Below are 20,780 nucleotides of genomic sequence, written 5' to 3'. Positions count from 1 at the left end.
GGTCAACATACTCATTCCATTGGCAGATAATCTTATTTACAGGCTCAAATCAAGGATAAATACACTAACTTTAAGAACATTTTACTTGTTTTTAGATCCGTTTTTGCAGTGCGGCACCTGACATGAAGCCAGGAGGTTGAAGGTAACTCTGGATGAACTGCCTAGGCCGGTGGCTCAGGAGGAGATCTGTTGATGGTTACAGGTAGAGCTAAAAACTAATTGGATATTGTGTAAAAATGTAGTGATATTTGCCAATTATCTCAGAAAGTGGAACTCCATATAGAATAATTTCACATAGAGCAATATATATCCCAGGCCTTTGTTTCATGTAACTTTCATGGCTATGGCTTACAGATAATGAAGACCCAAAATTCAATGAATCATGTGAATGAGTTCATTATTGGAAGCTCATGGCTGGTGTCTAGCCCTAATCAGCCAATTAAACACTTGCAACGGTTTCCTGAGCCTTTAAACCAGTGGTCTAGGTTTGGAGTAGATGTGTCCCTGATCCAACAAACCTGAATCAGCTCCTCAGTCTGCAGTCGAGGTGTCCAGACTTCTGTTAATGAAGGAAGAGGGAGAACCACTTCACAAAGAGTGGCCTGAGGCTGGGGTCGGTGCATCAAGAGCCACCACACACAGACATGGGCTACAAATCTGGCATTCCTGAACTACAGAAAACTTTAGAAGCGTCTTACCAGGGCTAACGAGAAGAGGAACTGGACTGTTGCTCGATTTTCAGATTATAGTAAATCCTGCATTTCATTTGGGAATCAAGGTCCCAGGGTTTGGAGGAAAAGTGGAGAGACACAGAATCCACGTTGATGGAAGTCAGGTGTGAAGTTTCTACAGTCAGTGATGGTCTGGGTTGTCATGTTATCTGCTGGTGTTTTGTTTTTTTTAGGTCCACAATTAATGCAGAATCCAGCCATCTACCAGGAAAGTCGTGAGCACTTCATGCTTCCCTCTGCTCATAAGCTGTATGGAGATTTCATTTTCCAGCAGAACTTGGTACCGACCCACACTGCCGAAGGTACCGAAAGCTGTGCTCGATTGGCCTGACCTGAACTCGTTAGAGAATCTATAGTGCATTTTCAAGAGGAAAATCACAGCCCCAACAAAGCAGGTGACCTGAAGGCAGTTATCAAATCAATCTGGGCTTCCATTACACCTACACAGCGCCAGAGGCTGATGGCCTCCATGCCACGCCGCACTGATGCAGTAATTCATGCAAGAGGAGCCCCAACCAAGTATTGAGTGCCTAGAAATGGACATACTTTTCAGAAACCTGACATTTGTGCTTAAAACCTCCTTTAATTGGTCTAATGTGATACTCTGAATTTTGGGGTTTCTTTAACTGTAGTCAATATTTATCAAAAGTACACGAAATACAACCTTGAAATATTTTACGGTGTACAATGAATCTCTAAAATAAGTTTTACTTTCTGAAAAGACTGGCAAAAATGTTTACACTTTTACACAATATTCTAATTTCTTTTAGATGTACCTGTATAAGTCATGTAATCCAAAACAATATGTGCCCGTATTGACAAAGATTCCCAGAGTCCTCCAAGAGAGCTCCTATCCTAGCCTAAAAATTCCTACCTGGAGTTTTAGCTTAAGAGCGATTCAGATGCTGCTGAAAATTAGAGACATTTTTATCTTAGCGAGGAGGTGGGGTTGACCATAGACATAATATAAGAGTAGACGCGTCATTGGGCGGGTTCTGCCTATGCTGCGATGCGTCAGAGCGTCCGCCATCTTAAATGTGGCAAATCTGCAGTTTCTCAGTCACTTAATCAGTATCAGAGGGACTTTAATCTCTGAATATACTTTGTATTCGTAGTATTTTTTTGTAATATTACAAGTTTATTTTCGTATCCCTTCAGCTTCATTCTCCTGAGTTTATTCTCCTAAAGAATAAAAATATTTAAAATAATCTAACCTGGCCCTATTACTCCAGGAGTGAAATAATTCTGTAAACTGTGATTATTCTGGAAATGTTCCCCCTTAATTCTCATAATATGACGTTTTTCTCATAACAGTATAACTTTTGTGTTTGTTTGTTTATTTTTGCTTTATTCACCTAGGACTATTAATTTTACCTCTTTAATACTCACCCAAAAAGTCTGTTCCTAAAGGTTCACATGTGACACGGTTTTATGAAATAATGAAGACCACAATGTTTTAGATTTAACAAATTGATCCTTATATTCATAACACATACACACACACACACACATATATATATATATATATATATAGCCTGTGTTACCACTCTGCAGCTTTAGTGTGTCCAGTTTTGCAACATGGTGCAGCCTTAGTTTATAGAGGCCAGATACAAGTAGTGAAATCAGCCAGAATACATTTTCATGCAGCACAGGAATGAGGCATCTTCTCTGATCCACGTTCACAATAACAGAACTCAACTTTTTTCTGCCACATACAATATGGCGGTGACGTTGACGTGCGAACCTGCGCCCTATGACACGTCTACGTATATATGTCTGTGGGGTTGACCCCGTTGCTTGGTGTGATGCTGTCTTTCATGAGCTCTGATTGGTTGAAAGTACAAGGGAAAAATAGAACACAATGCGCTCATAGTAATGCAAGGAGAGAAATTAACCGATTAGACTGGATGAAGAAATGTGTCATGGTGATAAAACTCAGTAAAAATTGTCACACAGCATCAAAATGTTTGAACGCACCTTATTTGCATCCTCATCATTTTGATTTGCTTATGTTCACCTGCCAGAGTGATCATTTTTTCTGCTTTATCTATTTGATAGTAATGCACACTCACCTGTCAGCATTTTACTGGGATTGCCTGCTTGTATTTGGCAAAAAGACCGACATAAAAGGAGAAAACGGTGTAGAAAAACTGCGCTGGCAAATTGGTTCCTGGATCATGGTGCAAATGCGCAGACTTTGAAGCGTGTTGACACCGAGCAATGCGTCTTTTTTCTCTGCGCGTCTTGGTGCTTTTACGCGCCAGCCTGATGAGCAGCGCTCCGTGCAGCGATGAAAAGCGAGGAGATGGCATCAAACTTCTAGATGACCATTTAGGCAACTGATATCTTGCAATACAGAAAATATAATTCAAAATTTTACCATTATTTATTTAGCCTCAATAAAAAAATCTGTTACTAGGGCCACGCCTTAAACTCGTTGGGCTACTGAAACTAATTAATTTCCCCCTACCCAGCAAACACGTCCAGGTGGGGCCCATGTGGGCCTCACTTGGGCTAGATGGGCTCAGGGTGGGCTGTGTTGCTGGGACCCATGTGGGCAGCCCATCTACTGCCCACATGACTCATGTGGGCAGTAGATGGGCTAGACCAAGCATGGGCAATAGGTGGGCTCCAGTTGGGCAGCCCTTACAAATTCAAAATGGTCAAATCAACATGTTACAGCCACTGAAAGGTCTCCTTTTTTATGCTATTTTATTTATTTATCTTTAATAAGTAAAAGTATTTAATATCACACTAATCCAGCCTAGATCATGCATAAATTATTTAAATAATTTAAATTTAAATCACTTCACAACCTTTCAGTGAAGCGGCTGAAAATTTTGAGATGTTTTTGAGATGTTTCATAATAAACTGGATCAATATTCTAAAAGTTTTTAATGTTTCTTCCTTTTTTGTTTTCACACAGGTGAATTCTACTTTCATATTGATACACTGGAATTAATGTCAAACCAAATACTATATGTGCTTTGTTATTTTATATGTATAGCATAATGATTTTGGACACTTTTTATCTAGTTAATTCTGTTCTAACATCATCACGCTGTGGATTTAGTAGCTTTTAAGAGCTTTTTAAAAAAAACATTTTTTTCTAAGATGTCTTGCAAACGAAAGATGCTAAGAATTTAGTATTTATCATCCCCATATATGGGGATGATAAAGTTTATCTTATCTGCATATTAATTATGAAGTATGTGAAGTATGATTGTTTTGGAAGTTTATGTGCTTATTTCACCCACTGTTTAGGTGGGTGTACAGCTCTCTGTTTCCACCATCTTAAACTGAAGGCTGACTAAAAGTTCTCACTACTTCTAACATGTGACGTTAAAAGCTCTTAAGGCTTAGGGTGCTTTGTGATTAACTTTTCTTACCGAAATAAAATTCTAAGAAAAATCTTAATTCAGGAAATTATTTCCCCCTTAAATGACGTCACCAAGAGCTACTTTTAGTCTTGGGATTCTTGGTGAAAACAGGCCTTTATGGTATAGCGGGAAGGAGGAATTGCAAAAAAAAAAAAAAAAAATTATAAGTAGATCTGCTTCGAGCCATGTGGAGAGCAGAGATGTGCAAAGTCAACTGAGACTAAAACTGAACCTTTTAGCCTGTATAACTATATGTCACCTCTTAAAACATGGCTGTGGCTGGTCAGGGTAGATCAGAAGATGGAGTGAAACAGAAGTTATCAAAAAGCCTGCCGTACTTCTCAGATTATATGTAAAAATAACACTTCTTCCTTCCGCTACACCACTGTAAGCCACTTTGTGTTGGCTTAGTCTCAATAAGCTTCACAAACATCTGTGGTTAAGTAAAAAAGTGGAAAAGGTACAGTACTTTTGTAAAGCACTGTATATAAAATATATAGAAGAAAAGACGATGTACAGGTTTGGTAACATAATGACAGATTTTAATAAGTAACAAAAACTCATTCAGCAGTCAGCCTGCTCATGTTGGGGGGATTTCATGATTTCAGCTGGATGTCTGGAGCCAGGACAACAACTGTAAAGTCATTCCTCCTCAGAAAAACGGTGGATAAAAACCATCCCACCTGCTGACACCCGTTTGTGCGTGAAATTCTAAAGGAGGCAGCAAGTGTGACAATAAAACACACACCCAAAAAAAAAAAAAGCCTAACAAAATGTACCAAGCACTGTTGAACATTTCTAAGCACCCTGATTAGTGATGGGAAAGAAAAACAACCAAAGCCAAACCATTATACTCTCTGAAAGCAAAAAAAAAAAAAACGAAAAAACAATACACATTTTAAAAACACCCTCCCATGTCAAGCCAACGCTGAGCATGACTTTCACAATACATTTAAATATGAAACAAATTAAAACGACAGAAGCTGGGAAAGTTTCATGGGAAATCTCCCCAAACGGATGCAGTACAGTACAGAAAACATTCGCCTCACAAAAGGTGCCTGAAATAAAAACGGCGCAGACACACCGGCTGCCTTGCTCACTCCAAAACCTTTGGGTCCGACATGATTGTCGCAGACGAAATACAAACCCATCCAAAACCTTTTTTTTTTAGCAAAAAAAAAAAAAAAAAAAACACATTTGACACCAAAACACTCGTGTTGACACGATGTAAGGAAATTATATTGAATATATTTAAGTCATTCATAGTTGTCTTCTTCCTAATTAAAAATCATCTGAGCTCATAAATACAGTCGCGGAGTCCCGTTTATTTAATGGAGATGATGACGGATGGTAAGAGGGCCGCTGAGGGTGTCGTGGAGTGAGAGGACGCCTAAAACGGACACTGAGGGACGCTTCCTCTGGGCCTCAGATCCTAAGCCCACGCTCACTGGTGTCCAATGAGCTCGTCTGGCCTTCACCCGACCTGCAAGGAGAAAAACAACCAAAACATTTACTCAGGCGTTCATTATATAAACGGTGGATATATTTAACTTTATTTAGCAGAACTTGATTTCTTCCACCTATTCTAGACATTCAGACAGAAAGTTAAAGCAGCTGCAGAGATAGAACAGCTTAGCCTCCGTTTCAGACGCACCTATTTTGATTTACATTGTAGATATACATGGATTTACTGCAGTGTGTGGCTGCTAGGCAACAACAGACAAAAAGATTAGCTTTTATTAAGCACTGATCCTTGCAACATCACAAAAGAAGAGCAGTGAAGACGTTTTTCTGCCACCGGCTGCTACAGCATGTGGCAGGAAAACAATAGGGACACTGGTGGCCGTTCGTTTTGCCTTACAATAATGACTGAAGTCTGAACCCGACATTCACCTGGTTCTAGTTGAAAGTTCCCAAACCAGTGGGATTTGCCAGCTGATTTGCAAGGTCGTCAGTTTAAATGTGATTAACAATGCCAGCTTTTAATGTGATTTGAAAACACTGGTGCAACTTGTGGGCCGGGCTTACAGATTTAGTCAGGAAAACAGGAGGAAACCAACAGAACTATAACGCAAGGCAGCCATATTGGATTTTGAGGTCACGCCTAGTGAGAAGCTGATTTTTCTGACTGGGAATGTTAATATTTCCAACTTAAAACTCTGAATATTTAATGTCTGACAGGAAAGGCACAGAAATATAAATACTGTCCTTCAACCAGATAGTCATTTTCTTTGTTTTGAAGACCGTACCAAACAGAGTACAGCTACCTCTGCCAATATGGCGGTACTTGAGAAGCGTATCTTTACATCAACTCAAACCACTTTCCCTGCCTACAACATGACATCCACAGCCTGATGCAGCCACCTCTATGTTACATGGTAGGGCTGAGGATGGTGCTCACAGGGCAGCTGTGGGCGATTTCTTAAGACAAGTGCTTGGACTTGATTTTTATCTAAGACAGGCTCAACATGCATCCACACTTTTCAGATTCCATGTATTAAAAAAACAAACCTGGAAAACCCATGCCTCGTTCTTTTCTTCCATTTCACAATTATGCAACACTGAGTTGTTGCATCACATAATAGCCAACTAAACTAGGGTTCTTGGGATAATGGGACAAAGTTAAAGGTGTTGCACGCTTTTAAACGCTATCGTCTGCCTGTAGCCTTAAAAAAAAAAAAAACACCCAGAGCAGCTTCACCAGAGTCCCGCCAACCTGTGCTATACGGTCTCCATGTCTTCGCTGCCGTTGCCGTCCTCCTTCAGGGGCTCTCCCTCGCCGCCGGCCTCCTCGACGTGGGCCAGCATGTCGGCCATGAGCGCCTCCTCCAGCCTCTTCCTGACGCTGTAGACCAGCTCCTCCTGTTTCCTGCAGACGGGCACAGCAGGGAGTCGTTAGGAGACGGCACTCAGGCCACTGAGCTATATAATACACTGGAGTTCTGATTTTGCCGAAAAACTGAAGTCACTGGCCGGCATCTTGCTACTCCCACAGAATCCCATAGGATTTGGTTGCAACAACAAGCAGTTTTCTGGCTGAGTGAAAACGTTCCATAGATAATTCTACAGTCAGTGGATGTACTAACACTATAAACTACTAGGAAATTAGGTGCTGAAATATTTTACACATATACACACACACATATATATATACACATATATATATACATATATATATACATATATATATATATACATATATATATACATACATATATATATACACATATACACATATACATATATACATATATATATATATATATATATATATATATATATATATATATATATATATATATATATATATATATATATATATATATATATATATATATATATATATATATATATATAAAATGCAAAATATTTCAGCACATGACTTTCTCAGTACTTGATTGTTTTAGAACATAAACGTATATGACATTTTAAAAGTCTTAAGCCCCCCTGAACATGAGAAAATCCTCGTTATTTGATGCTGTAGCGCACATATTCCCTAGCTACTGGGGGAAAATAGGGAGTACCAATATGGCGGCTGGTGGCTTCAAAGCGACTTGTTCAAACAGCCGGCTATTAGCACTCCAGTGTATAATATAGCTCAGTGGCTCAGGGCTGTGGGATGAGCCCAGAACAGGCCCAGCGGTCACCGGGCAATCCGCTAACAAGCTACTACAAGGTTCCGGAAAACCCAGCTGGATTACAAAACACCGCTGTGCTCAGGCAATGCAAGGTCAGCGGTTGTTTCCCCTTTTCAGCCGTGACTGGTAGCTGGTAGCTGCCGTCTAGAAGACTGAAGGTTTTCGGTAGCGGCCACCTACCGGATGTCCTCGTCTGTGACTATGAAGGCCTTGCACAGCGGCTGGGCGGTGTTCAGCCACACTCCCGGGTTCTTCTCCACCGCCGCAGACAGCTGGCCCGTGATCGGCGCGGCGCTGGTGTGCAGGGCGCTCGCTATGGCCGACAGCAGAGTCTTGTCCGTGCAGCCCGGGCCGACACCTGCGGAGGCAGCAGAAAAGCGGCGGGAACGTTCAGACCGAGCTCCGTCAGGAAGGCCTCGCTAACCATGGCTCAGGCAGCTCACCCTGTAGGCCTTTAGGCAGCTCCATGGTCTTCACCAGCTCCTCCGCGATGTCGTACGCATTGAGGCCGCTCAGTTTCTTCTCCCAAAAGAGCTGCAGACGGAAAAAGAAAACCACAAAAAGAAAGAAATTCACAATAAAGTCAGCTTTTTACCGCTTTTAAAACACCTAATGCTTGACATTACGGCGTGTGAAACCGGTCTTTCTGGTTTGCGAGGCAAATAATAACCGGGGGCTGTTCACCTGCCGGGGCTGATCAACGGCTTTCTGGGGATCCGTCTTCACTTTGTTGTTGGGATGATTGGTAACCTTTGTGACGGGCTGCTTGAAGATGGAGGCCGTCTGTCTGACCGGCAGCGACGTGTTTAAGTCAGGTTTGCCCTGAGGACCGAGGAGGGCAGAGGGGAGGGGAAGACAACGAGAAAGAAACAGGGAGAAGGGTTATAGCGTTTGGTGGATTTGGACTCTTCAAATGATGCTGATGTAAAAATGATTCCAAACTAAAGAACTGGTAGTTTGGATGTGAAGATCTAGCTGCGCCAGTGTCCTGGGGAAAGGAACCTGAGAACACGGGGGATTTGCAGGTGCAACCGTGCACTTGAAAGCCAACACCATTATGAGACGGAGCAGAACTGATTTGCATAGAGAACAGGCGCTTTCTGGGTGAGATTTGAGGAAGAGCGTGGCGTTACGGCGCTCTTATCACATGTCATTTGCATGAAATCCAGGTAAGTGGGCGCGGCCCCCCTGTGAGGATGCACTCTCAGGCCAAAACCGTTTCAACCGTCCGTTCATAACAACTGTGATACGAAGAGGAACTTTGAAGCACAGAACCCATTTTCTCCCCACCTGCAAAAGGTTCGTCCAATCAGCTTCTGCATAGCTTTGCTGATGTTTGCCCTCTTTGGGAAGTTCTCTAATCTTGTGAGTGGAGGAGATTCATTAAGTCATACAGCAACCTCACTGAACTTATAAGTTATACACAAGAGGCTTAAATATATACATACAGACTCATTAAAACTTTAAAATACCCCTTAGCTTGTTGCACTTCAGCTACATGCTTTTTGTCACCACATTTCTGGCTGGATATGTGACCACGCTACTCAGCAGAACTGATAGGGGTTCAAATAGAACAGAACAGGAGGAACAGGAGGAAGGTCCGCTCTTTCCCAAAAGCTTAATCTCAGCCTCTTCAATCTATTCCTTATCCAGCGTTGACACGCAGTTGGGATCTCTGTCCTATTGGAGCACACAGCCGTGCCCAGGTTTCAACCGTCTGACCCAAACAGACGAAAGAGATGCATGAAAATGGGTTAGGATGCTCAGGATCAACAACCAACCAAACAGCCATGAGACAAAAAAAAACAAAAAAAAAAAAAAACGATAGAGGCATTTGGCCACGAGTACAAGGAGGAGAACGTTTGGGCAAGTTAAGGCGATGCTTTCACACTTACTGTAGTGTCAAGCATGGCGGAGGCAGTGTCATGCTATGGGGCTGATTTACTAGAGAATAAATAAATCAGCAATACCCCCAGGTTGTTCAACCTAGTCTCACATAAACAGCTAGACTTTTGGAACTTGGGCACAATTTGGTGCTCCAACAGGACACTGCTCCCAAACTGATCAAAGCTGGTTTGAGAACAGTGTGTGTTGCCATGACAAAAGAGTATTATTATTATTATTACTCTAACAATTTTTTTTTTTAACAATGATTAGAAGCTAGAAGAAAGAGGGCTCAAACATCTCACCAGAATTGTCCAACAGGTTTATGGCAGCAAAAACTCTGCAGCTTATCCATATATCAGATGTAAGGATGGGAATCGAAAACTGGTTCCTGTTCAGAACCGGTTCCGTGTGTTTCCAATTCCATGGCACCGTTTGGCAGCTCGCTTAACGATTCTCTTTTCGATTCTACGTAGCGTGACGTTTTTAACGCAAGTTACGCACACGGCGTACAGTAAGCATGTGTGCGTAACTTGCGCACGACGTGACCAGGCTTAAAGCAAAACAAAAAAAAAACAAAAATGGCGCCCCATCGGGGAAAGTTTGGCTTCATTTTAAGGAAGAGAAAGATGGCAACAAGGCGCTTTGCAATCATTGCAAATTGGCATATACATCCGCAGGAGGAAATAGATCCAACAGGCAGAAACACCTGCGCACACAACATGGCGTACATTTTAACGAATGCCGTGTTTTTGATTCTTACCGGACAGAAGCTAAAACTACGACCAGCATGGAGGCAGCTCTGGTGATAAGTAGCTAGTTTCACATCAGTGGCTGGTTCCTAATAAATCATATGCCATCTCTGGAAATAAACCAGTTTCCTACCTCTCTCTGAGGTTATTAAAGGAGTTTGCCTTTCTCGTTAATCCAGCCCTTCATTGGTAGCATGTTTAATTAGAACCACTGGTAGCTGGAATTCTTACATGATTCTAGCTATTGCAGTGGATGTAACGAAACACGCTACGAAGTTGCTCCACAGTTCAGGGAGCGAGAGAAAGGTGATGCTCGTTTATTTAAATCAGGAGGAGATGAGTTTATTTCCCAAAATTGTACAGTAATGCTTTTTCATTAAATTGAAGGCTTCTGTTAGATTTAGATGACTGAGGTTATCTAAAGGGAGATTAATAAGCAACTGTCACAACAAACTTACATTTTCTTGTACTCTAAACAACTCATCTACTGTATTTAAGTTTGTTCTTATATTCCTTTTTTTTTTATTTAAACAAATATAAATATTACTCCAGTTGCACATTTGCTGTGGACATCTTGACCTAGTTAGTTTGTAAGGTCGTGTGATAGTTAAGTAAACAAAGTTGATGCTCATCATCAAACTGTTTGTTCTCCTTTTTTCCCCAAATTGGAATCAAAAAGAGAATCGAATCGTTTCACAGAATCGATAAGGAATCGAATCGTTTCACAGAATCAATAAGGAATCGAATCGTTTCACAGAATCAATAAGGAATCGAATCGTTTCACAGAATCGAAAAGGAATCGAATCGTTTCACAGAATCGATAAGGGAATCGGAATCGTGAAAATCTTATCAATTCCCAACCCTAATCAGATGGGTGTAAAATCCCCAAATTGCATTTTTTTTTTTTTACTAAATTAAAGAAGGATATAGTATTATTAATCGAAACCCGTCCACATGCGTCAGTGACAGCCCCCAGTGGCTACAGCACACCTCCCCAGCGGTGGGCCTGCTGCGGCAGCCATCCGCGCCTCACCTTGTTCTGGTTGTTGTTTTCGTATCGCAGTCGCTGGCGGCTCTTGTTCAGCTTGCTCATCAGCATCTTGCCCGTGCGAAAGTCGAAGGAGCTGAGGTCCATCTGGTTGCCGAGATAACGGGCCAGCTGAGGCTTGCTCCTGAACTTCTTCCCAGATGGACTGGCGAGAAAACGGGGAACGGCGTTAGGACACCAGTGGCTCCCCGCGGAGGAAGACAACAGGAGAACAAATCTACAACTCCAGACATTCAGACGTGGAGCACAAGCGTGCAGCAAAAGCATTTACACCTGTGAGCGAGCCACCATGCTGAAAATCACAGAAACCAATGCGTGTGATGGGGGGAAAAAAAAAAAAGTTGTATCTCTAACCTTTAAAATGGAGAATAAAAACATTTTTTTTTTAGGTTTTTCAGTCTTGTGAAACTCTACATCAATTTGAGAAATGCTTATGAAAAATAATGATTCAGGACAATGGTTAGAAAAAAAACAACAGATATGAATGAACACTATAATAAAGATGGCGACACTAACACGAACACGTCAGCTGTGCCTGAGGGAGCCTGGGTGTCTCCAGCCTGATCAGAGTGGACAACAGGACAACACATGGGTGGATTCGTGCCAGCAACCTCATGCATATGGTAACCTAACATGATGACACCGGCATGATTGGGCGGTCAGCCTACCACAGACTATACAACCGACCCGCCTCCCCCCTGTCTTGCCTCTGCTCCTCATCTTGCTCTTCTCCTCTGCTAAATGAGAACAAACCTTCACTTCAGAGCCACATACAGAGTTATTACTGACGCGGATCACGCCGGACGGGCCTGCGCCGCTGCGTGGGCCTCCTTCTGGGAGGAGGTGGCCAGCTTACCCCGCCACAGACAGACCTCCCTCCCTCCCTTTTACTTTAAAACTTTTTTTTTTTTTTTTTTTTGTTATTTAACCGACCGCCCCTGATTATTCTACTGCCTGCTTCCGTCCGCAATCTCGGTGTATAGTGCAACTGTGGTGTGCTTTAAGTGATCAGTTTAAGTACCTAAAATAATAGACATCGCTTTTTCCTGCCGACAAACCCGACTTTCTGGTCACTTCTTCCATTTTCCAGCCTTTGGGGAGAGCAGAGCAATCCCACCTTTTCTTCTCCATTTCCATTTGGCCGGTGAATCCGCTCTGAGTTACAGCAAACAGCCAGGTTGGATTGCTTTTTTTTGGGGGGGAAAGCGCTGGCCCGCCGCTTCTCACGCTATTGTTCCGACCATTTTAAAGCGTGTGCCCCCGGTAATGGGATCTCCCGGCTACAAGCGAATCAGCTCTTCTTCGTGGCCGCGCCAGATCGCTCCGCGAGCGGATCATGGCCCCATCACGACCTGCGTGTCGCCGCCGGAGCTACATCCGCGCAGTCAAAAAGAAAAAAAAAAAGAAAGAAAAAAACGCGGAGCTAGGCCGGAAGCTTGACGTTTCAGGCTTCAGAATAAAAGCTTGGGCGGAAATCGGGTGTTTTCCAAAAGGTTGAGGTTGTGTTTCTCTCAGTGGGTCATGAAGCCGCAAACGGAGCGTCTTGAGATATAATCGATTGAAATTTGCCAGTAACACGTTTTCGTAGCAACGCTGAATTGTGTTAAAAATGGTCGTCACATTGTTATTTTGTTTGGCAGTTTGTGTTTCCATGACATCCTTGTTGAGCGCAGCTTTTGGAGTCAGCAGGTGTGGCGTTTGGAAACAATAAATTTTAAAGTACATGGAACTAAACGGAAACTGTATGGACAACTTAATAAAATGCACACATCTTCATCTAATTTTTAATTTTCACTCTAAATATCTTGTATATCTGAAGCGTGTAACAAAAATAATTTCCCGCTGGGACTATTAAAGTATTTCTGATTCTGATATCTAATTTGATAATGAACATGCTTTTAAACTCTATAAATAACGTATTTAAAGAATATTTTAAATATTATTCAATATTTCATTCTGTTTATAATATTTTATGATTCCTTCAGGGTGCAACTGTACAATTGGCAAACAGGACTACGGATGAAAACTAGCCTTTGGCTAACCCTGGCATGTTACAGGTGTACTGTCATGCACTGTCCTGGTAAACATAAAATTAACAGGTCTTTTTGCTGTGATAAATATTTTACTGTTGTTACAAAGCAATTTTTTTTCCCCAAGGATTGATAAACTTTAGTTCAGTTTTATTCTACAGATTTAATTTTAGTATGCATATATCAATATTAATTCACAAATTAAAACTCACATTTTTTAAAGGAGCACACACACACACACAACCTGCTCCTAGTATTTAAATAAAAATAGGAAAAATACACATCTCTAAGTGTATATTTTTTTCCCCTAATAACACTCACTATTTGAGTGTTAAGTTACCATCTTATTTTTTTTCTTTAACTGTTTTTTTTTTTTTTAAGTAACATAATCAATTTGTTCATCAGCATCCAAATCATTTCAGGTCCACACACATAATTTTCTAAGATCATCATCATCATCATAGTAGGTCATTACAAAATATCTAATTATGAATACATCTATTGATTTCCCACATTTACATTTCAGGCCAGACTATTCAAACCTCTTAAATATAGGTATAAAAAAAGCCTTTAAATGAATGAAGCTTTTATCGTAGCAGCCTAAACTCACATTAAAACCTTTAAGGGGAAACAATTTGTAATTATTACATTTATTTAGAGGGGAAAGAATCAAATGTTAAGAAATAACTGGGACAAAATTACTAGTGCAAAGTTTTTACCATGCATGCCAGTAAATTAGGCAGATGCTGTGTTAAGTACTTGTTTTTAACTCCTTTTCATAAATGTATCTTTTTCTTACATCTTATTGATTCACCTTGGCAGAGAAGTTTTCGAACACACCCATGCAAATAAATTCAACTTGCAGATATATGTAGCGACTGATGTCAAGAAACTTAGGACCCTCAAACAATAATGTCTGGTTTTGTAATGATTTAATGGTTATACATACAATAATACTGTGACCTGTAATATATTTATTAGAAACATGTAGGGGATTTGTGTAACACGCTCAACGTATTTTTATACCAGTGTTTCATGCTCTCTTTATTAAAACAGGGATATGACCATAACCACACATGAGCACTTCATTTGAGGAAGTTAGTTTAGCATCTGGGACATTTGCAGAGTGTGACACATATAAGCAAGAAATAGGCTAAATAAAAACTCCCCAAGTGATGATTCATATGTCATGCATGCACAAAATGATAAAAAAAAAAACTCGCTAGCTAGGACGTCTAGAGAGGTAACGTTACCTCTCCTATAGCGCTTGCTAATCTGACTGAAATAGCTAACTACAGCCACGGTTGGTCGTCGGTCTTTTATTTTGAAACGTACAGGAAGTTGCTCCGTTTGTTCTGTTTGAACGCGTGCAGCTATCGGAACCTGAACGTCTGGAGGGCAGAAAATGTGACAACAGAATGTAGATAGATCCCGCAGCGGCAGCGACGGCCTCCATTACCGCAGCTGATCTCACATAAGCAGCGGATTCCTTTTTTTTTTTTAAAGCGCGCCACGCTGTGAATTTAAATGCGTAAATTCTACGTAAGTTTCAGGACGTCAACGAGTCGGTTCACCGCGACAATGAAGTCCGTTGTCCATCAGATTTGGACCCGGCTTTTTTTTTTTCTCTCTCCCCCTTTTCATTACAGTGAACAAAAATAGATCCCGTGAAATAAACGCGGATTATGCTCATTAAAAACAGCATAAAAACTGTATTTTTACGTTTTAACAAACCATGCAGAGACAATTGCGTCCGTCTCCTACGTTTAAATCCTTGTGGAAATTCCACATTTCAATGCTCTCCAAGTACTCATCCGGAAAAAAATAATCATGCAACGAATTGCGTTTTTAAAGAGCGACATAGATGTAGGAGACACCATCCGAGTGCTGTTAGCAGAGATCGAGATCGTTCGCCTAATCGATGATAAACATACTTTGCAGGTTTGTAGTAAAAATGGCACCGAACAGCAGCGTCGCCGTAACTAACCCTCTTGTTAGCGGTTCAGTCATTGTTCGGCGGCTGTACTTACTCGTTTTTATCCATCTTGAGGACACTATCTCGCTTTCAGCCTCTTGCTGGGTTAAATCCCTTCTCCCCTCTCCTCTCGGAGTCCCCTCCCCCCTCCGATGTTAAAAATGAAACGCATTATCCACGCAAATTTCGCAGTGTGGGTCGGATAAAAGGAGCGCAGTAATGTCTGCTCCTCCGGCAGCAATACCCCCAGGCATTAGCTTTTATTCTGCACGCATTTTATTGAAAGCTGCTGCTCCATTTCCCCACCTCTAAAGTTAATTTCATTATTTTTTCATTCTTTTGTAGTTTTTAAAGGAGGTCCCTAAACGCACCTGGATTTCCTAAATTAGGTGTTTTGACGCAAATGATAAATAGACACAAAAAATGCTATAGTCACCATAGTTTTAAGCAGAAATTGTTTAATAGTTGAAAATGTGCAAAAGATTCTTGGGACACATTAGGATAAATTAACGATTTATTCACATCTCATAACACTGGCTCAGAATAAGCTTTTTAATAGAGCGCATCCTGCAGAGACAGGGCAATCCTACATCAGCTCGCGTTGTGAAAGGAATCCATCCCTGCGCCCAAAGCCTTGGTCCTGTAAGCAGATGCATTGGATAAAAACACATGTTTGTTTGATCGGGTCTAAAGCACTGAAACCCAAACCAGTTCAGGACAAAAAAATAAAAAATAAATGCTTATGCGGCTGATCATTTCTGACATTACCGCATTGGCACATCGATTCAAGGCTAATGGTGATCACCAGGGTCTAGAAAAGTACACCAATTTCATATCAACTATTCCACCTCTACTGTAACAGAAATATATTTTAATATTAAGAAAAATAACAATTTGATCATAGGTACCTAAATGATTAGACAAGCAGGTGTTACAGAAAGACCAAATAGATACAGAAGGTACAAATTTTCAGAGTTTGAATATAAAATTAAACAGCACAGAACTGCTTTAGAATATACTAAGAGTCTTTAGTTTAAGCTTTAATGCAAGTATGAGCTGGTTAACAGTACCAGGGTATAATCCATGGTTTAAAAAAGTTCTGGTTTCCAACCACTAAAGTTTCCTGGCATTTACTTTTCCTATACTTAAAGTCCCGTCAATTGGAGGCCATGGGGGGGGGGGAAAGTTGTAGTGAGTTTTCTCCTGCTACATGGAGCATAAAGTAGTGCAGTGCTGCCCCTCCTCTATTTGCTGCTGTGCACTGCTGGTTAGCTTGCTGAAAGAAGGCTCTGTTAAATGAAATATTGAAAGTAAATTCTCTGTATCACCTTGTGAGACCTGAAAAAAAAAAAAAATCACCTGCCTGTTGCAGATGTAGAGCTTAGTTTATCTGTGAGCCTATTGTTTTTCACTCAGCTGGGACCCGGGGACGGTTTCAGAAGATGAGAGGAGGCGTCTGATATAAATTAGGACAAAATTCTCCCCTAAGTTGAAGGTCTAGCTTTAGGGTCAACATTCTTTTCCTAAGAACGGGGCTCATTAGAGCCAACCTGAAGTTTCCAAACACCTACCCATGAGAAACTGGTGCGACATCTTACACAGATGACGCTGATATAGAGTTTTTTTTTTTTTTTCATTTTGTCAAGTGAGAACAGATGACACCGATTGGTGGCTGCTGAGAGCTTTGTGACATTGAATTCTGTTCTCTCCGTGCAAGGATCAATAAAAGTGCTGACTGAGTGAAAAATCACCGATCTCCGTCTCGTTAAGAGTACAAGAGCTTTCTTTCTGTTTACAGCTTCTACGTGTCTTTCCTAATTTACAACAAAGACAAAAAGGGAAAATGTTCTGCACCATAAGCACCCTCATTTTAACTGCAGCAGGATTTATTTGTTTATTTTCTGTTTGAAACAAAAGTAGTTATACACCATCAGTCAAAAGTTTGGACTCACCTTTGTCATTCAATGACATTTCCTTGTTTTTGTGACTTTCTACGCTGCAGACACGTAGTGGAAACATCAAAACTACGACTCTAAAGTATATAGAGTTATGTGTCAAATACAAAAGCTTTTTAAATGCCGTTTCTTTGTTTTGATCACTGCTTTGGTCGCCCTTGGCCTTCTCTTGAAGATCTTCATGAGGCTAGTCACCTGAAATGGTTTCCCAGCTGTTTTCCCAGAGGTAGCAATTAAAATAAAGAAACTACTGAACGAGATGGCAAGTCCAAACTTTCGACTGGTATCGTAGATCTTTGTTTTTCCATGTAAACATCAAACCGCCACGTCGGCCCTCGCCTGGCTTTATGCCGGCACGGCACAATGTCTCAGGGATCTCTGAAATCACGTTGGGGTCGTCTTCAGTCTGTGTCACACAGGCCTCAGCATGAGCCGGTCAGCTGTAAATAAGTTGCAGCAATATCAACCTGTAACAGAAGCTTGTGCTCAGCCAGGGATCTGGCACGGCCTACGTGTCCCTGCAACCGGTCTGAGTTACACAAACCGAATTAGAACCTGTAAAAGCTGTGGGTGAGATTCACAGGCAACTAACAGGAAGGTTCATTGGATACAAGGTCAAAAGACTCACATCGTCTCACTCTATTCGTCCTTCTTGAACTTCCCATTAACGTATGGCACATAGTCTAGAATTAACCGCCAGTCGGTGAAGTGAATGAGCGCCACGCCGCCAACTGTTCCCCAAGTAACCAAATTTGGTACCCTAGACGGAGGAGAACAATGGGATTTCTAAATAAGACTGAAATGCAACTGCAAAATACAATAATGCATAAATCAACACCATCTCCACATCTGTATTTCTCTCGGTTGCAGTATAATAACTTATGTGAAAAGGTAGACTTGTGTTTCACAAGAAAATGCTGCTTTCATAAAGGGTTATTTTTAAAAGTTCCAAAATAATGGCTTAAAATTAAAATTAAGCATCCATAGTCCTCTGTCGGATATACTCAAACCTGGGCCTCTGTTGGCAGAATTAATTAATGAGTTTTGATGACATGAGGATGTCTTAACGTACACAGTATAACAACAATAACACACGTAAGGCAGCCAGAGGATTGACATTTGACACCAGCATTATGTTAAAGGAGAACGTCACCTGAGGTTGTTTAAGAAGAGTTGTGTTTAAAATTGTTATGTAGTGCAAAACAATAAACACACAGTCCTGCTAAAAGCGCCGGCTCATCCATCTTTAAATGCATATGAACCTAAAGCCCCATTTATACTACCCTTGTTAGACCGATCCATGCCTAGCTCGTGTTTACACTATCCCGGTTCCTTGGTTGCTCCTCGCCTCCTAGTGACGATCTACGGTACTACCGCTCTCTGGGATTGAAGGCGGCACCAAGCATATCCTAATTGCCGGCGCCCGTAACATTCAGGAAGTTATGCCTGGTTATAATTGTGATACGTCGTTGTTTGCGGAGAGTCAGGAAAAGACGGCAACTTTTGGTGAATTTACTTGACAGAGTCGGCTTTTGAGAAGTGGATGAGACAAACGAACGTCTAATAAGGATTTAGAGATGCAGGAAACAACGACAGACGCTGAGGTTCATCACACTGCTAAGCAGAATCATCTCTGGAAATCCTGTGTCACGGTAGGTAAGCTAGTATTATTATGAATGTCTGAAATGTCAGCTGACTGTAAGGAAATGACGCGGTCTGCTCATGCACTCTTTGTTATTAGAGAACCGGGCTACTAAAAAACAGAGCCGAGCCCACTCCTGGAACTGGTCTGCATTTAGCGCGGTCCGGTTGTGTCTGGCTCGGTTCAGTTCAGTTTGCGTTGCATTTACACTCGATAGTAATCTTGGTTACCGAGCTCGGACCGGTCTCGGCACGGTTATAAAGTAGTGTAAACGGGGTATAAGAGACCTCCCATTCTAGGTCCGTAGGGGTCGATATAATGCTGGACCACCCTCTGCAGCTAAAACAGCCTCAACTCTTCTGAGAAAGCTTCCCACAAAGCCACAAAGTCCAAGGTGACTTTTGATCATACCCTACTCTACTCTCTCCTCTATGTCTTTAAAGACCCTTTGGCACTAGAGACGGGCCATCACCAATCTGAAATTGTCAAAAAATATCTCGGTGTGCCAAATGGCTGAGGGCTGCTGTCATTGGCTCCAGCAGACGAGCCAGAGTCCTGAAAAACAACCCTATGCATTAAACTTGGTAAATTAGTCAGGCATGTGCCGCTCTAGGATCAGCAAAAACCAGAGTCATCCATCGGGTTGGCCTAGAGGCATCAGTTCTCCATCCAGAGGACAGGTCTCCAGACCTGGAGTAGTGGCGAAGTGGCTTTGCATGGAGGTGAAGCTGTTTGAGCCTAAAGGAACCTAAAGGCAACAGGAAGCTGGGAGCTGTGTAGCTATAGCCTGTGATGTAGTAACCAACACTTTGTTCTTAAAATTCATGGATAGCTTCTTAATCGTGCTGCTGTGGCTTGTGATAGTGCAGCTAATACCCAAAGGGATTCGTAGCAATTTGCATCAAGACAGATTATCAGGACATTTTCCACCCCTGAGACACATTTTTGTTTAAGTAGAAGTTCAGCCGTGGCTCCTATGACCTTTGCGTAATTTAAAAAGTATTTTAAGGGCCTTTGAATAAAAAAGAAAATCATTTAGTTTAGCAGTAACTTTAACAAATAACTATTGCATGTATCCAGTAGAAGCTGGGGTATTTGATATATGATGCGAAACAAGTGAACAAACAAGTGCTTAACAATGTAATTTCCCTTTGGGATTAATAAAGCGTTCTTGAATTGAATTGAACAAGCAATAAACAGATGTGCTGTCCCACTTTCAATGAGTAAATTTGTCTTCTTAAAAAGAGGATCGGTTCTAGACTTGGTATGAGCTGGGGTGTGATAAACGTAAGGTGAGCCTTTACAAAGGTCCCCTAAAGTCCTTATGCGGATAGTAACATCCGTCCTAGACTAAAGGATAATAAATAAACTGCGTCAGATTTAATTCAGTCCTAAGCTAAGCTAAAGTCAGCTAAGCGGGTCACAGGAGGACACAGGGTCAGCGAGCGCCACAAAACGACGCTAATAATCTACAAAACCTCCGCCTGTTGAAGTATAAAACTTACCACGTCCTCAGAATAGAGACATACTTCGCGCCAACGAATTTATTCAGTATTTTCTGGACCATTCTGACCTTCTTCTCGAAAGTTTTTCAAAACAAGGGAGCCGCCGTTTCAAGCGATGGACGCACAGGACCCAACTCCAAGCTGCCCCTTCTAACGCCTGATTAAAATACAACGCGTTCACAAACAACCATCTGCTTATCGTTCAGCTCGACTTTTGAATAAATATGTAATGGCATAGGA

The 20,780-nt window shown here is 41.5% G+C and overlaps 2 protein-coding genes across 6 annotated transcripts; both read right to left on the bottom strand.

Annotated features, from left to right (window-relative positions):
• Window positions 1–4,631: 4,631 nt before the first annotated feature.
• mbd3b (methyl-CpG binding domain protein 3b) lies at window positions 4,632–15,600 on the bottom strand. 5 transcript variants are annotated; one of them, XM_012880931.3, is made up of 8 exons: window positions 15,494–15,597; window positions 12,102–12,170; window positions 11,419–11,578; window positions 8,434–8,571; window positions 8,193–8,283; window positions 7,930–8,107; window positions 6,828–6,980; window positions 4,632–5,594 (listed from the first exon to the last, which is right to left on the bottom strand). In XM_012880931.3, the coding sequence occupies exons 1-7, from the start codon at window positions 15,505–15,507 to the stop codon at window positions 6,833–6,835; spliced, it is 798 nt and encodes a 265-aa protein (XP_012736385.2). In that variant the 5' UTR covers window positions 15,508–15,597; the 3' UTR covers window positions 4,632–5,594; window positions 6,828–6,832. The 5 variants fall into 5 exon arrangements, with proteins under 5 accessions (XP_012736385.2, XP_035997235.1, XP_012736387.2 ...); XM_036141342.1 differs by lacking the exon at window positions 15,494–15,597 and adding an exon at window positions 12,455–12,810; XM_012880933.3 differs by lacking the exon at window positions 12,102–12,170 and having other exon boundaries at window positions 15,494–15,600.
• Window positions 15,601–15,934: 334 nt separating this feature from the next.
• On the bottom strand, window positions 15,935–20,682 carry LOC105938944 (cytochrome b-c1 complex subunit 10-like). Its single transcript, XM_012880901.3, has 3 exons — window positions 20,541–20,682; window positions 18,022–18,153; window positions 15,935–16,078 (listed from the first exon to the last, which is right to left on the bottom strand). The coding sequence occupies exons 1-2, from the start codon at window positions 20,600–20,602 to the stop codon at window positions 18,033–18,035; spliced, it is 183 nt and encodes a 60-aa protein (XP_012736355.1). The 5' UTR covers window positions 20,603–20,682; the 3' UTR covers window positions 15,935–16,078; window positions 18,022–18,032.
• Between the last annotated feature and the right edge of the window lie 98 nt (window positions 20,683–20,780).

This window comes from Fundulus heteroclitus, chromosome 9 (assembly GCF_011125445.2).
Source record: "Fundulus heteroclitus isolate FHET01 chromosome 9, MU-UCD_Fhet_4.1, whole genome shotgun sequence".
In the NCBI taxonomy this organism is placed as follows: domain Eukaryota; kingdom Metazoa; phylum Chordata; class Actinopteri; order Cyprinodontiformes; family Fundulidae; genus Fundulus; species Fundulus heteroclitus.
This window is presented reverse-complemented; position numbering and strand designations above follow the sequence as displayed.